Here is a 17,373-nt window from a genome sequence, read left to right on the forward strand (position 1 = left end):
TACACATACATCTGTAAACATGTATTTTTTTTAGGGGAAAATAAACAAATGTAAGAAGAGGTCGATGCTGATAGACTGTAATTTGACAGCAGTCGCAATGATAACAAATAGTAAACTAGTTCCACAGTTTAGGAACATTATGCACGAGTGTAAACAGTTAAGTACTTCACATTAAGTACAATTGTACATTTGTGTACGTGATGTAAAAAGACAACAGAAAAATTAAAAAAAAAAAAAAAGTTGGTTTCAGAAATTGCAAACTTGTAATTCCTCAATTGGGCATGTAAAAAAATGAAAAGTGGATGTATAAATCTGAATCAAAAGACCACCCCTGACATAACCTAATTATCAAGTCTGTAAAAAAAAACAGCAACACTGGTTAGAAATATATTCCTTTATTCTTTCAACTTGACAATAGATAATTATATCACAGCTTGTCTTGTATATTATTAACATTTGTAAAACTTACAAATACTATTTTAATAAAGTTATTGACCGAAAAAAAAAAGCAATTATCATTATATCTAATTAAATTTATGAACATTTGGAGGTCTTACACATTACAATGTTAAAATAGCACTTTGTTTTCAAGAAATACTTCAATTATTTTTTTCATAATAAACACTTTTGTTAAAACAAAAGATCTGCATTAAAGTTTTGTATCGTAATATATGCACATAGACAAACTTACAATAGTAAATCTGCTTGTAAAATGTTAATGAATCACTGTGCTGTACTGTTGAAAAAAGCAGTCTTTTTATTATTGGCAGTAGTAGGTACAAATAACTCAAAAAATCTTAGACCAACATTTATTTCCTTCTGACTTGTTGCCTGCTAAACAAAGATCTTTGTCCTTGACGAGAAAGGGAAAGTAGATGGCTTGCTGGCATTGACCCTGTGTCCTGATGGTCCTGGCAAATGATCAAGGATATTTTGCTAGGAATGGTTTCTGAGAATACAATAAATGAATTTTTATTAGCAGTGTTATACACTTTACCTGTAATTGTAATTTTTTAAAATTTTCATGACAATAAAAAACATGGCACATTTTTATTGATGAACATGAGAACCTATTGGAAGGCTACTAAAATCTGCTGCAGCAGATGACAATTCTGATGTACATATCCAAGTTTTATGGCAGCCAACTTAAAAGCTTATTACAAATTCCTGGTAATGTTGAGAACCTTCATAAACTAAAAGAACATTTTTAAAAACATCATTTAAAACAAAAGCAGAAAAGTAAAACCAAATATAATTTAAGACTTTTTTTAAAGAATTATTAGAAACAAGTATAATGAATGTCCCCCAGCAGTCCTACAGACTTACGGATAGTCTGGTAATGTAATAGCCATTATGAAATTCTTAGGAAAGATAGATCAAATTTTCAAAATAACACTAGCAGCAGTGGCGTAGCTAGGAATTTGTCATCAAATTGGGGGGGGGGGTGCATTTTGCATAATATTTAATGTAAAAAAAACATTTGGGGGCCCAGGTGGATTTTCAAATTCCCCCACCCTAGCTACACCTCTGAGTAGCAAAAGGTACTTATCTAAAAGAAAAAAATGAGTTAGGTTTTTGAAAAATACATATTCAATAACAATTGTAAAATGATTTTCACCTAAAGAGCTTGAAGTTTGTGGAAATGATATTTATAAGTGTTTTAAAGATTTCAGTATTTTTAAACAATTTGAAGAAAATTCTATACAGTATTAACAATAGTTTTAATGGAACTGCTTCAATTTCTTGAAATAAAAGTGCTAGATTTAAGTAAAAAAAAATATTGAGTACCGGTACCAGTCTGGCATAAATCATTTGGTGTGTAGGTGTCATTATTAACTGAAATCATACATTTGAGTTAAGTTATGAAACACCAGGTTGAAAAGAAAAAAACAAAAGAGCTGGAAAGTAAAAGGGACATAAACACAACATTAGGAGAAAAATGAAATACATCTATTGGTTGTTTCTAGATAGTAACAATCTTTACTCTCTAATAAAATGTAGACAAAGCTCAAATTGAGAACAAACAGTAATAATCATTTAGAATGAGTGTATATACTTTATATAGTATTGATGGCAATGTAAAATTGTTGAAGATGGTGCATTCAATATTAAATCTTGCATAGTTTTAAAATTGTCCACCATTATAATTTATGAAGTACTTTTATGTTTTCATAGGCAAAACAATAACACCTTATGATAGGAAAAGTTAAAATTGAATAATAAAAAAAAAATTTAAATGTTGAATTATTAGAAATCACTGTCTTGGTCAGCAGAACATGGATACAACAAATAGGATGCATATCTCATTATTGACACTATCGATTCTCTAAATTAAACAGTAGTCCCATTAATTTACTATTTATGTTGTAGATGCTAATGTAAATATTATAAAGCTATCCATTCAAGTACAACCTTTGTAGGCATTGATAGAGTACAATTTACACAATTATTATTAGCAATATTTCTGTCATCTACTCATTAATCTACACATGTTTACTCAGCACTAACAACCTGTTATCAAATTTGGTGAGCACTATTTCATGCCAGGTCTTAGACAAAGAAAGTGAAAAAGCCATTGGCCTCATCTCTGGGAGAAAAGTTTGCCAAATGAAAAATGGTTGCTTCCTTTACCACCAAAGCAAATGCTGCCTTAACCAGCATTACATGTGAATGAGCATGTCTCTACAATATAGGGATGGTCACATGAAAAAGTGCTCTACGAGATGAACCACTATGACTGAAGGAGGCCTACATTGATCTTCATGCCTGCTCTTACTTTTAATGTACAAATGCTATGAGCTGCAAGATGTTACTTTGCTGTGGCCATCACAATGACTATCTTTACTTTCCCCAACTAATGTTGGGTATCCATTAGAGATGGGTGGACTTAAAAATCCTTAAATGTAAAATCCGAGTATTCACAGCAACTCAAACCCCTTGAGACCTTTAATTCAGAAGCCAAGTGCTTTACAGAGGTGTGGTGGCTGAGTGGTAAGGCCCTTTGCTTCTGAACTGGGGTTCAAATCCTGATGAGGACTGGGAATTCTAATTAAAGGATCTTCTGGAGCCTCTGAGTCTACCCAGCTCTAATGTGTACCTGACATTAGTTGGGGAAAAGTAAAGGCAGTTGGTTGTTGTGCTGGCAGCATGACACCCTCGTTAACCGTAGGCCACAGAAACAGATGACCTTTACATCATCTGCCCTACAGGTCTGAAAGGGGAACTTTACTTAACGAGCGCTTTACAACTCAGCCACTCCTCCCCCTTTCTACAAGACAATTATTATTGAAATTTTTTAGGCTTAACAATTTTATTTTGTTGTATTGATGTTCCACACTACAGGTTTACCAGACAACAATGGTGTTATGGAACACAACTAAACCTTACTTTTTATAACTCTTTATATTACAGCGATAATAGAGACAAGTTCCAAAAAAAAAAGGATTTTGTAAAGAGAAAAATGTGTCTAAACAACAGAGGTTATATAAAGTACAGGAATACAAATGAACGTTTTTCATTGCAAAATGTTTATAAGTTATCAAAATGAAGATTTCTTTAATGTAACCAAATAAGCAAGTAAACAGTGACTATAATTGGAAAGAAAAATGGTTTGGAATGACAGACCAAGTGCATCTGATGTGCAGTAAATTAAATAAGAGGCAATGACTGACCAAGATGGTTATTACTGTGATATAGAATTGAATTTTCTCTGCAGACTTCATAAATGAAATGTCAGGAAAGGATAATAGATTTATTTTCAAGAAGATAAATGCCATCTATAGTTGAACAGGATATGCTAATTTAAATGAGTAATTGTAGGTTTTTAAAACCTAGGGTTAGGGTTATAGTTAACTGTTATATCTTAATGAGATAACCTGTTTTTATTCTTGAGTTAATGATCACACATTTAATTACAAATCTTATCCATCTTGTTATCTAAGGTTTCACTAACCAATATGTTTTGGTTATTGGAAAGTGAAACAAACATCAAAGTTTTAGTTCAAACAAAAGATTTCAAATAAAAGAAAGAAAAAACAACAAACAAACTTGCTAGCTGTAAGTATTCAATAGTGAACACAAAGGCATAATACCAATTACAGAGATTAAATAGATCAAAACAAACAAAAAGTGCATCTTGATTACAAAGAGTGAAATAATCAAACTGTTCTGGTTCAGGGTCTTCCCAAAGCAAATAAATGTCTTACCGATGACCTGGCGTGAACTAGATTTAGCAGACCTTGAACGTGATGGCTATGCATGAAATGATAACAGGTAGAGATTTAATAGGGAAAAACAAAACATGTACAGTGAATTACTTTTCCTAAAGTTTCTCTAGTTCAGTGCAGGAAGGTTTAGAACCTATAGGTTTTAAATAATTAAGAAATGAATTTATTACTTAATTTTATTTTACTTTTAGATTGGTGTATTGAATCTCTTATACCTATAGAAGAAGAGAAATAATATTTTTTTGCTGTATTTAATAATTTTTTTTTTTGCTGTTTTTATATTTTTTTGCTGTATTTATCTTAGAGACAAGTTTTCAGATTATAGAACAGATAGCTTTCCTTTCCAACAGGCATTTAAAAAAAAATATATTGTTTCTTCTTTAAACTGTGTAGTGTAGAAAATAAAAAGTTGTAAACAAATGAACATTGCTGGACTTTTTAATTAGATATTTCTGTACCAAAGAATACTTTTTTTAAAATATCACCTTAATACCTATCAGGCAATTCATTTGATATAGGGCCAGAACAATATTGTCAGTGTGATGAATGAGTTTGTGAACTATAGTTACTTGAATAGAAAACAAAGATCTAGTATAACATCTTCCAACGACAATGAAGATACAGTGAAATTAGAGCAAACTTTTGTGTAGACTCAGCAGAAAGAATTTTAATAATTATTTTTTAAAGTCTTATTGGTAATTCATTTGTTAAAATAATCTAATATTATAATTCGCAAAAACAAGTGCATAAACTTATTTGTTTTAAAATACAAAAGTATGGTTACATTTTTTTAATTACACGATACTGTGTTCTAATTCAATTTTAAAGTTTTCTTTGTTAGAAAAACATTTTTTTAAATGGACACTTTAGCTGAAAAAAAATACAATTTTTCATTTCGTTTTCACATTAAGTTTATAAATAATTTACTTTATATTTTGTTGCAAAAACTATTTGATGGCTATTTTTCCTTTGAGAAATTTAAACTTTCAAAGCCAAAACCAAACCAACAAAACAAGGGTGACACATTTTTCAACACTTCAATCACTTCAATCATATGTGCATGTGAACTGAAACATGTGTGTGTGTGAAAACATTCAAGAAATGTTTAGCTTTGGAAATAGCCCCCTTAAAAGAAGAAGATAATTTAACTATATTACCTCTGTGTTATCACCAAGTTCTCCTTCCTGGGTTTCTCTGACATCTAAATAGTTAACTAAGCTCCTAGATGTGTTTACGCCACCATTTTCTGGATGTTGTCCATCACCTTTAAAGACCAAGTTGTGCTTGTTCAGTCGAACTCCTTTAGCAATGGGGCTGTAGCTAGTGAGAAGGCTGGATGGGTTCAGCTGTCGGTGTGAAGCCCCATCATCAGGATCCTCGAGAACTGGCCTGGACATTTTTTGCGGCACACTCCCAAATGTTGGATGAGTAATGCGATCCACATTACCACTGCTATTGTTTACCTGGCTGGTGCTATGTCTGCCTTGTGCTGGGACTCTGTTATTGGATGACTGCATGGAAGTCAGGCTGGAATGTCGTTTTAAACTTCTAGACCTAGAGAGCTCTTCCTGAGCATCTTTGCTCTTACCATTCACTAAACTCAATTTAATTTCTCCACTTATTTTTACAGAATCTAAGGGACTGAACTTAGTTATCTCTTCAAGTTTTGCGTGATTAAAACTGTCAGTCACCAAATGAGGTGAAGGCAACACTGAAGGAAACAAGTTTTTCTCAGAGCTTGTTTTCTTAGTTTCTGAAATGCTGCTAGAACTGTGTGACATAAGCTCACTCCCTGATGAAGATAATAACTGTGCACTAGCTGTTGGGGTTCTCTCTGAAAATTGTGTATTTTCTCTAAACTGTTTGTCTTTAAAATCCACAATGGACATTTTGGAGGCTTCTCTAGATTTAAGTTGTTTTTTCTGGGAAAAAAATAAATCAAGTCACCTAGGTGAATTTGTCCTCAGGAATGACTTATTCTTATTTTTTTTTTAAAAAAAGGCTGTGTCTTTATCTGATATATACAGCAAAATGTATCTTTTTATAAAAAAAAACAACAACATATGCTTTTGATATGCCACAGGATAGGGATAAAAGCTTGGCAAGTCTGGTAACACCACTCATCAAAAATATCAAGCAGGAGAGGAAAAAACATAGCTGGCAACTTTGCAATAAAGGCTACAAGATATTGTAAATGAAAAAAAAAAGACTGTTTTAAAGCAAATAGCAAAGTCAGGTACCGGGTATTAATTAATTTTTTTGACAGTTTAAGAAAAAACAATAAAATAAGCTTGAAAAACCTGAATACAAAGAAATGTGTGTGATTCTTGCATATACTTACCGGTACTTCCATAATATTTTAAACATTGTATTACATTTCCAAGTACCGGTACATCAAAGTAATACCAGTACAGATATCTAATAACATTCTTGAAAAATCAATGTTAATTTTATAGTTTATTTAGACTTATTAGATTTTTTATTTTATATAACTTTTAAAAAACAAATCATAGGCTATTTATGTGCAGATGTATTTAGACTATTTATCAATTATAAGGATCAAATAAAAACATAATATTTTAAACATTGTATTACATTTCCAAGTACCGGTACATCAAAGTAATACCAGTACAGATATCTAATAACATTCTTGAAAAATCAATGTTAATTTTATAGTTTATTTAGACTTATTAGATTTTTTATTTTATATAACTTTTAAAAAACAAATCATAGGCTATTTATGTGCAGATGTATTTAGACTATTTATCAATTATAAGGATCAAATAAAAACTGCTGATAAATTTAAGGACCAAACAATTCAAATATAAAAATGTTAAATTATTAAGTTTTGAGCCATCACTAAAAAAAATACATTTCTTAAGCAAATAATAGTTTGTTTTTTTTTTAAATTAGGGATTAATGTTTAGTTTTCAAGTTGCCACTTGATTGAATGAGTAAAAGCAGTGGAGATTGAATTGAAACAGTGGGTTCCTGAATTAAAGCATTGAGAGCTTAAACTGAAGCAGTGGGAGTTTGAATTAAAGCAGTGGGAGCTTGAACTGAAGCAGTGGGAGCTTAAATTAAAGCAGTGGGACCTTGAACTGAAGCAGTGGGAGCTTGAATTAAAGCAGTGGGAGCTTGAAAAAACAAATCAAACTGACCTCCAAGTCTTGCTGAATTTCATTGGTTAGATCTTTGATTTCTTCACTTGTGTCCTTAATAAGCTTTTGAATGTAATCCCTGAAAAGAAGATGTAGTACTACTACTGTTATTCAACTTTTGCACAATACAGGAGAGGATGTCATGGCTTGGATTATTCATACAGGTAGTACCGTAGTATTAATTCCATACAAATTCTAGTACTAGCTTTTAACTACTACCATATCCTACATTTTATTTACAGGCTCCAATGATATACTCTGATTTATAAGAGTATAAAATGGTTTATAAGATAATAATAATAATAAATGTCTTCTCCTTTGAAGGAATGTCTGTAATTTATTAAATAAGACAAAATTATTAATTGCCTATAGTATTTTAACTAATTGGTTAATTTTTTTTATTGTTTCTAGTGTTGTCAGGTAAAAGAAATAATTGTGCAAAATTTTAGCTTGATCCAAGATTGGGTGTGGGAGAAAAAATCATGTACAAACTTTTTACCAGATAGACAGAGATAGTTTATAGAAGCTTTGTAAAACTGTTTCTATCACACAGATTTATGTCTAGTTCAATCATACATATAATTAATACACTTAATCTTAATATAGGCTTTGTTTGTTAAAAAATTATGCTCTATATTTTTCTTTTGCCCTATAGTTGTCCTCTCCTAAACAAGAACATAATTCAATATTAAAACAACATCTGATTTGTGATAGACATTTGTCTGATTACGGATAATAATATGGCTACAGGGTTCAACTTTTTGCATTAATGGTAATAAATCAGTAAAGTTACCTTCAAAAACTCAAGGTCCATAAGGGATCAGACTTTATAGACTTTCAGAAAAGCATCAAAATGTTTTAGCCCTTGTTAACTTTGTTCCATACACATTGTATAAATATAATTTTAAAACCAAGCTGGTACACACTCACCCTGCATTGCTCACACCTTCAGCAGACAAATCAGTGTTAGTAGAAGTCAATGCTTTTTTAATATCTTGCACATTGGTTATCTCTGTAGACTTCATGCGTCCATTTTTGGCTGATTTTGCACTAATTTTGGGGATCACCATTTCAGCTGAATATTTGAATGAAAAATTAAATTCAATTAAAATTAAATAAAGAAATGTCCCTCAGTATATTCTTTTTTGTTTCTTTTTGTGGGTGATTTTTGGACAAGTCAAATTAAAAAAGTAAATACCATTTTAAAAGAAACAACCTTAAGACATGGGGGAAATTTCTTGTTCATTTTACTCTAATAGTAATTATGTGCGCAGAACAGGCCATTTTTTTTTCAGCTGTGGCCTACAATGTTCATATTTAAGGTCATTTGTGGTGAATTTATTGATAGTATACCATTTTAAGTATAATTTTAAAGTTTAATGACCAATTTTAAAAAGTTATTTTTAGTTTACATTCACAATTTTTTTCATTTCTATGTCAAGCATTCTTTTAAATAAATGAAATCTTTCATTATGTTGCTAGTGCAATAATTTTCCATTCAGTTAGCCAAATGATTTCTAAATGCCAATTCCAAATTGAAATATGTGAGTTGTGAGTTACATTTTTTTGTTCTGCAAGGTTGTCATTGCCGAAAGTGGTGATCGATATAAGCACTCCAATACCTATAAATGCTTCCTAATGGCTTGCATCTCAAATATCTTCTGACAACCAATCCAACATCTGGCCTTCATGTGTGACTCAAATATAGAGTCTAGCAGAACTGCTTTCACTAACAGAAGAAGGAGCAAAGGCAAGTAACTGGCACCTAAACCAGTAAACTTCAAGCATGGGAGAAGGAGAAGGAAAACTCTAAAATTCAAACCTCTGCCCCCTTGCAGTCATGTGAAAGGCTTTGGGAGTCAACCCAGAAGAAAAATCAGGAGCCAGCGACACTTAGGCTGTTTGCAGCACTTGGTGCTACACCCTGGCAGAGCTGACCCCAAATGGTATCTATCCATTCCTTTGAATACATCAGATGGAGAGTCGAGAACTGATGTGTGGGCAACATTGTTTCAACTACAGCTAATGCTCAGGCATTCATCTCATCATTCATGAGATGATCTATAGTCACTTTGTGACTGAAGGAGGCCATAAAGAGTTACATTTTAATTTTTTTTTCTGAGGATTATTCATAAACATCCACATTCAAAACAAAGTACTTCTATTTTACAGTTAAAATTAATCTAATAAAAAAACAAAAATTCAAAAGAACGATTCCTGAGAGGCTCCCCTCCTAATTTTTTCCTCAAGGTTGATGACTTCTGAAACCTTAACACTGCATTGCAGCATAGGGTTTGAAATCAGTCCTTTCTAGATGAATTGCCTTACTTACTTCAGCCCAAGCTCCCAGTTTTAGAGGCACCAGGTACCCACCTTCACTTGTCAGTATGAGCAATATCACCAGGCTTAGTGTCAAAGCCACATGAGCAGGACAGGTACTGAACTTGTATGTTAGAGGCCATTTGAGAAGCATGCCATTTAGAAGTATTTTACAGAAAATAGAAGCTTATCCCAATTGAAACCCATTGCAATAACAAACTTAAAATTAAAGACAGATGGTAGCTTTAACAGGTGTCCTTCACATTATTGTTGAACAGCTAATAAATGAACTAGCTTTTAATCAAGTAGTTAAAAGTTGAAAATCACCTTTAACATCTAGTGCAATATTCAAATTAAGTGTCCTATGTTCTGTTGATAGTAGTTTCCTAGACTCAGCGGAGCTAGGTGTTCCTTCTTCCGCAGAATTGTGTTTAGTAGTTTCCATACAGTTTTCTTCATCATCTCTCATAGCTGATAAATAATTAGAAAAGAAAAAAAATTGAAGATTATTTTAAGCTACTTGCCTTCAATATCTGATAGAGTTCAAGGTTTTAAATTTAAATGACAGCTTGTGTATTGTGTTGTTAAATTGTGTGTGCTTATATTGATACTGAGTTGTCCCCCAAAATATCTGTTTTTAATGACAGATCTGGCCCTATAATGGTTTATTGGCATTATTGAGGGCTATAAGTATTTGTTTATTTTCTTAACTTAAAAGTTTATGAAAATAAGTATTTGATACAAAGGAAATAATAATTGATAAAGATTAATAGTGAGGGTGGCTGTAATAACTGAAGCACAGAGGAATAGGTCAGCTAGATAAATCATAATTAAATAATGAGAAATAGAAATATTGTTATAACTGTAGTGGCGACGCAGGTAACGTTAACCATGTGTGCGATCAGCTGACACATGCATCACAGGCCAGCATATTGATAGTGTTCAAGGGACTATGCACGGGCCTCTGCAAAAGTGGTGGTATGAACATTACAAGTGAATATCACGTGATATGGTCATGTGATAATTTCTATCATTTTCAAGAAGGTCTTGATAGATCTGATAAAAGATAGAAAGAACGAGTGTGTCAGAGTAAGTCAGTACAGTACTGTTGGTCCACAGCAAAGTTAGTCCAGTACAATGAGTCTCAAGTGAAACAGTACAAGTCGAGGATGAGACAGAGACCAGTACAATTTATTATGATAGTACAGATTTCTGCAGAGTGAAGCATTTGTAGCCAGCGTATCATGTTGCTAATAATACAGTATTGGCTGCGGATTTATATTTATTAAAGTATCCATTTCTTTGAAGCCCATGTTGCCCAATTGTTGACTGTGTTGCAGAGAGAACTGATAGTGAGAGGCGTAGTAATATTTTCACATATTTACATTTTCTGCTTTTTCTTCCACTTTTTTCTCTAAAACTTTTTCCAGACTTCTTAGGAGCTGAAAATAAAATTACATTTATAAAATCAACTTTTAAAATTTGTAAAGCGTAAAGTCAATAATCAAAATTCTTTAAATTAATCTTCATATTTTTAGTACATTATATTATTTGTATTGTACATTTATAACCAATAGCATTAAATTAAAAAGAAAAAAAAAAAAGATAGTGTGGCAATGTCGTTGTGCTGGCAACATAACACCCTTTTACCCTTATTAAGAAAAAAAATATTTTTTTATATATTTACTGTAGAAACTGTTATACTTTAGTTCAATTTTCTTTTATGAATAAATATTTGAATAGACCCATCATTTTGAACTAACTTAAACATTTCTCTCAATATTTCTTTTTTAAATAAGGATCAAAATTTTTCTTTTGTTTTTCTATTTGTATGCTTTATTTGTTTTATAAATTTTTTTTATTCTAGCTGAAACCAGCGTGGAAGACATTTTGAAATCTAGCCTGACCCACTCGAAAGAAACAGATGATCTAAACATAATCTGCCCTATAGATCACATGATCTGAAAGGGGAACTTTACTTTTACGGCAATGTCGCAAATTGTGTTTTGACATCTTATAGCAGATGGCCCTTAAACTTGTAGCATCTCATCACTAGTGACAGCTAAGTGAATGAGATTAATATAAAGACAGCTAAGATTATTATAAACTATGAAAATCTTATTCCACTGAAGATTTTTATTAAGCTCCTCATGACTGGAAAGCTATTATAGCACAGTGCAGTATGGGCCACATATTTTGCATGAATCAGGTCAAACTTTGACTCACTGTGCCCCTGACGCACTGATGAAAGGGAAACAGTGTCTCATATTCTTTTCAACTGCACCAAATTTGCTTTACTCCATCTCGACAAGTCTGGGAAGCCACATGCCCCTGGTTTGTTTGGTGATATGAACATTCCACACAACAGCAGGGTTGTCCAGGGCTTTTGCAAGAAAAGTTTTGAGCCTCTCAGGCCCTCACCCCAATGGAGTTTGTGGATGAAGATAATTAAAAAGCAAACATGAACAGCTAAATGAAGTTATTATTCCAATACCTTGTGGAGTTTGTTGTGATGTGGTTATGTCACTACCAACATCAGATGACTGTAACTGTACAACCTTTACTGGTGTTACACTTGAGACAGTGGCTTGAGATGTCTGATCTGATGAAGCTGAAAAAAATAAATATAAGTGTCACGGTCAATGGATCTTTAATACTAGAGTAAAAAATGTCATTCTATTATGATCACTGAAGATCTTTGATGATGATAGATGTCACGATGAACAAGCTCTTGAAGTAGTAATGATCTTGAATGAACTTTTGCCTCTTAAATAAAGATACTGTAACTGTGATGCAGAGGATTAGAAGATGTCAGCTGTCTAGAAGAATTACTGTGACTTGCTAAGGACTATGTTATATCTAGATCTAAATGTAATCTAGAAATGAATAGGCGAAAATCCTTCTCAGTTCAAATACAGAAACTTTTAATTTAAAACTTGAAACAGCAAAATGTATAATAATTACATGAATAAACTGTAACTTAGATAAAAATATTCAAATGATTTCTACTGGATTTTAAACGATCTACACAGTATGAGAATCGGCTCGAGACTTAATAACAATAAACGTCTTGCTTAGATGAAGATCTACCTACGACTGAGGAATTAATAAATTAACTTTTGTTCCTTTGTTCACAACATAGCGTCTCTCCTCCCACATCCGGTGGCGCTTCCAATCAAACTTTAGCTTACCGACACGTGAGAAGCACGTCTTTTGTTTGAGTAACGCTTGTCAAAACGTCACTGGAGTTTCCAAGCTTGACATAAAACCTTGAACTAAGTTATTATTTAAATAATTATTAAATAAAATAATATGTTTGACAAATGATACGTGACAATAAGTAAAAGTTTATTATATGAATATTTTTGTTCTATTGTTTCTAGATTTTAAAAGCTGAAAACTCTCAAACATTTTCTTCGATACAGAATTTGATAAGCAATTGAATAATGGTTTATTGAAAGATATGATGATATTAAGCTCAAAGTATTTTTAAAAATCTTTTTTTTAATGCAAAGAGATCTACAAGATTATCTGTAGCAAGGTGTGAGGATTGATGAAATGTGAGATCTTCTCCTAATAAAGTTGCTATCACTCCATAATTTTTACTTCCGTGTGTTATTTAATTCTTATTTAATCCTGGAGCTGTTCATTAACTCAAAAAAAAACAAAAAAAAAAAACTTTTTTTTTTAAATTCCAATCAAATGTAAACAATATTTTGTGTGGTTTTCATAGCTGGAAACTTTAAAAAGTGTGCAGTTGTGGCCAACTTAACGAAGGTGTCATAATCTATTACAAATGCCTAGAAGCCTATTTTAGTTTAGTAGAAACACTTAGAAAAGTTAGTATTTTAGTTTATGTTTATGATGTTTATGCTTAGAAAATTTGATCTTCTAACATTTTTTCAATCATTATTAAATTGGAACTTATTCATAATGATACTCTCATAATTTCTTTAAAAAGGGGATTACTAAAAGTTGTCCATAAAGGGCTTCATGAGTCTAATTATAAAATGATATAATGGCATAGCATTTGATTCCAAAGATTAAGGATAAGTGCATTATTTCACAAAACCAAAGTAACCCAGTTGTTGATATTTTGGGGTTTTGGCACATTGACACAATTTAGGCCATGTCGTGCCCATAATCCCTCAAGGATTATTACCCCTTTGTAATGGTGTAATGCAAAAATTGTAAGACAAAGTTTTGTATGGACAATAAAGATTATTATTATTATAAATGTTACACAGCCAAGTGATTAAAAAATAAACCAATTAACAGCTAAATAGTAAAAATGTATCTAATCCAATAAAAAGCTGTTGTAAATATTATATATTCACAATTACTTTGCCCTATCACAAATCAAACCCGGTTGTTTGTGCATAAGATAAAGGGAAATAATAAAGTAATCTTCACCAGCTCTAGAGGCCTCAGAGATCTCATCGAAAGGGTTTGGATGTGTTTTGATTGAGCTCATCCTATCATGTGACAAGGTTTCTGTTTGACGCTGCTGAGCTGCAGACACTTCTAGAAGGTGGGGTTTATGTTTCCTGCGGGCCAGACTGCTAGATGCCGAGTGGGTCAGGCTAGATTTCAAAATGTCTTCCACGCTGGTTTCAGCTAGAATAAAAAAAATATTATAAAACAATAAAGCATACAAATAGAAAAACATAAAAGAAAAATTTTGATCCTAATTTAAAAAAGAAATATTGAGAGAAATGTTTAAGTTAGTTCAAAATGATGGGTCTATTCAAATATTTATTCATAAAAGAAAATTGAACTAAAGTATAACAGTTACTACAGTAAATACATAAAAAACATTTTTTTTCTTAATAAGGGTAAATGGTATGTAAAATATATATTGCTAAACTTCAACTTATATCATTTATTATATCAATTTTATTATTTTAGAGTAAAAATGTAAAGTAGAACAAAAATCTAAATATTTAGATGGGCTCTAACAAATCTAATACAAGGTTTATAGGATATACCTATATACCTGTAAATAAAATATAAGTAAATTAAATATAAATATTTATATGTAACTGTAACTAGCACATTTTTAATATGTTTATAATTGCAGAAGTTCAATAATCATAAAAAAAAATAACTGAGGCATTACCAAAATATATAATAAGTTACAAAGGCACAAAATAATCAACAATTTTTTTTTAATTAATATTTTTCCTACTAAGCTTTAAAAATCAAGAGAGAAGGAAACAATAAATCAAAGAAAATAGAAATAAAAATATGTGTAAGGTATAGATCTATAGGGAAACAAATTAGCTTATAAAGTATAGCCTACTTTATGGCTAAATGTAACAGCTACTTAATTTACATTACCTTTTTTATTTTAAAATTATTCATAAATAAAATCTATGGGGTTTTTTTATACCTTAAATCTCTATACATGAAGTTTTACAAATTTATTCACTCATATAAAATTCATGAATAATTAATTGTGCCACTAAAATAGTATAATGGTTACTGATATATTTGATGTTCTCATCTTAAAGTTGGATGATCTAACTAAGCTTTTTCACAAATGTTGGTAATTTTATTTTCAAATGATATTACAAATACCTAAGAAGTTTAAAAAGGAAAAAAAAAAAGAAAAGAATCAAAACAACTGTTGTAAACCAATGCAAAGCTTACATGAAGCGACCTCTCTTCTCCCAAATATACGGGAGATCTTAAACGGTGAATCATCACCTACATTTTGAATAGACAGAATAAGAGAAAAAAAAATGTGCAATGAAATATACCTAAAAAATAGTGTTTAAGAGACTGATGTTAATAAATTATCATATTAAAGTGCTCTTAATTCAATATAGCTTGAAAGTTATTGCATGAAAACAATAGCAAGTGTTCATTGCAAGCCACTTAAATACTAATCTTCTAAAAGTTCATGGAATCCAATTACTGTTCATGAGTTAGAACAAACAAAATGTGGGAAAAAAATTAAGGCTACTGAAACTGAAATAGTTAGTAAAAAATATTTTTATTTCATTGCTATTTTAATAAAAAAAAAATAGAAAGAAATAGAAACCTAATATAACTTTATGTCCCAAAATTAATGTTTATATTACATTATATAATAGTTTCAATACATAGAACACACATATTAATGTTTTCAATATTTAAAATACACATTAAGTCATGCATATAAAAGTAATTGATAAGCATGTTACATAATTAGCCAGCGTATATAATAACAATATTAGTAAATAGGGGAAGACATTATTATTTTCCATTGTTAGAAGTTAAAAGCACCTCATTATATAATTACAGGAAGTTAGTGGCAAGGCTATACACATTTGCATTCAATAATGTTTCTAAGATCTTCTGCTGGAAGGAATTATATAGTAATGGAATCTAGAAATGATTACAAATGATGGATAACTGGGTGGAAAAAAGATTCGTCCGCAAAGAGTCTACCTCTCCTGGCATAAATTCTAGATGCCTCTTCTTGTAGCCACTTAGGTGTAATTCTATGCAAATCCAGTTCACGAAACACTGACTGGAATCTGGCTGAGTCTGTCAATGCTAGATTTAAAATGAACATTGAACATATAGATATAAAGGCTACACAACTTTTTTTAAGAATTATGAGACTCTTCAATAATAAAACTAAATAATTTGTACTTTTTAATACTAACAAAATAAAAATAAATTAAGCTGTAATGCTTTTTTTTTCCAAAAGGTTAAAAAAAAATTAAGAACAAATAAATTAATAAAAGATTGATTACTATGCACACATACATATTATGAACTTAATATAGTACAACAATATTAGTCACCCAAATATATTATACAAAATATGTTAATTTATGAGAAAAAGACTTGTACAACGAAGCAGTTTGATGATAAATATGGGTTACAGGACTAGGACATTGTCTTCAACAAAAACAAATATCTAAGAAAAGCTGTTATAGATTTAATATTAACCATTTTAGGGTATAACAAAAAAAAACAATTGTATACAGACTTCTCATTTACTAATCTATAAAGTTCTAGCATACCTAAAACTAATCATGACTTCTATGAGAGTTATGAAGAAAAATTCAATGAACAATTTATCAATAAGGAACAGTAAAATGTTACAATTAAATATTAATTACAACTACTTAAGCATAATTTAAAATGAAAAGAAGAGTTAACATTATTAATTAGGCTTATTTTAACAAAAGGATTTATCTAAAACCATAGAAGTATCTAACTAGATACTATGCATGAGTCCAGGTGATTGTAGCATCAATGGTCACATCTAAAGAAAATATTCATATTGAGCCACGCCAGCAAATTATAAGCCATCACAAATTACCTTCACCATTTGACTGTGGCACTTCTGACCCAGCAGCCTGAGAAGGACGAGGCTGGCTGGGCTCAGGATGAGGATGACTATTCAGAAACTCAGAATTTTTCCCAGAGTAGCGAAAGTGTATAACTAAAAGTATAGTGAGCAAGTAAAGAAAAGAAAATATAATAAATAATTCCAGATTTTTTAGAATTTTAATATAAAAAAATGACTTCAGAATAAATAAAAAAATAATAATTCTAGTTTGTAGGCTATTTAGTTTTCAAACAGCTTTTGGTGTTTTTTTAATTAAAGCAATTAACCTAAAATTATTCATTTTATTATTTGTCATATTAACTAAGTACAGTGGGAA

The 17,373-nt window shown here is 30.9% G+C and overlaps 1 protein-coding gene across 40 annotated transcripts in view; it reads right to left on the reverse strand.

Moving 5' to 3' along the window:
• Positions 1-374: 374 nt before the first annotated feature.
• The window catches only part of LOC106064887 (cytosolic carboxypeptidase 2-like), a 48,889-nt gene continuing 31,890 nt past the window's right edge, over positions 375-17,373 (reverse strand). For 10 of the 40 annotated variants that reach the window (XM_056043484.1, XM_056043491.1, XM_056043493.1 and 7 more), the window contains 12 exons: positions 17,028-17,150; positions 16,142-16,249; positions 15,359-15,415; positions 14,120-14,323; positions 12,201-12,317; positions 11,092-11,148; positions 10,034-10,177; positions 8,318-8,462; positions 7,388-7,466; positions 5,384-6,148; positions 4,206-4,251; positions 377-949 (listed from right to left, as the gene is read on the reverse strand). In XM_056043484.1, coding sequence (XP_055899459.1) covers positions 810-949; positions 4,206-4,251; positions 5,384-6,148; positions 7,388-7,466; positions 8,318-8,462; positions 10,034-10,177; positions 11,092-11,148; positions 12,201-12,317; positions 14,120-14,323; positions 15,359-15,415; positions 16,142-16,249; positions 17,028-17,150 — 1,985 coding nt within the window. In that variant the 3' untranslated portion in view covers positions 377-809. Of the gene's footprint in view, positions 950-4,205; positions 4,252-5,383; positions 6,149-7,387; positions 7,467-8,317; positions 8,463-10,033; positions 10,178-11,091; positions 11,149-12,200; positions 12,318-14,119; positions 14,324-15,358; positions 15,416-16,141; positions 16,250-17,027; positions 17,151-17,373 lie in introns of all 40 variants that reach the window. The other 30 variants (XM_056043490.1, XM_056043488.1, XM_056043489.1 and 27 more) reach the window with 19 other exon arrangements.

Source organism: Biomphalaria glabrata, chromosome 10 (assembly GCF_947242115.1).
Source record: "Biomphalaria glabrata chromosome 10, xgBioGlab47.1, whole genome shotgun sequence".
NCBI classification, from domain to species: domain Eukaryota; kingdom Metazoa; phylum Mollusca; class Gastropoda; family Planorbidae; genus Biomphalaria; species Biomphalaria glabrata.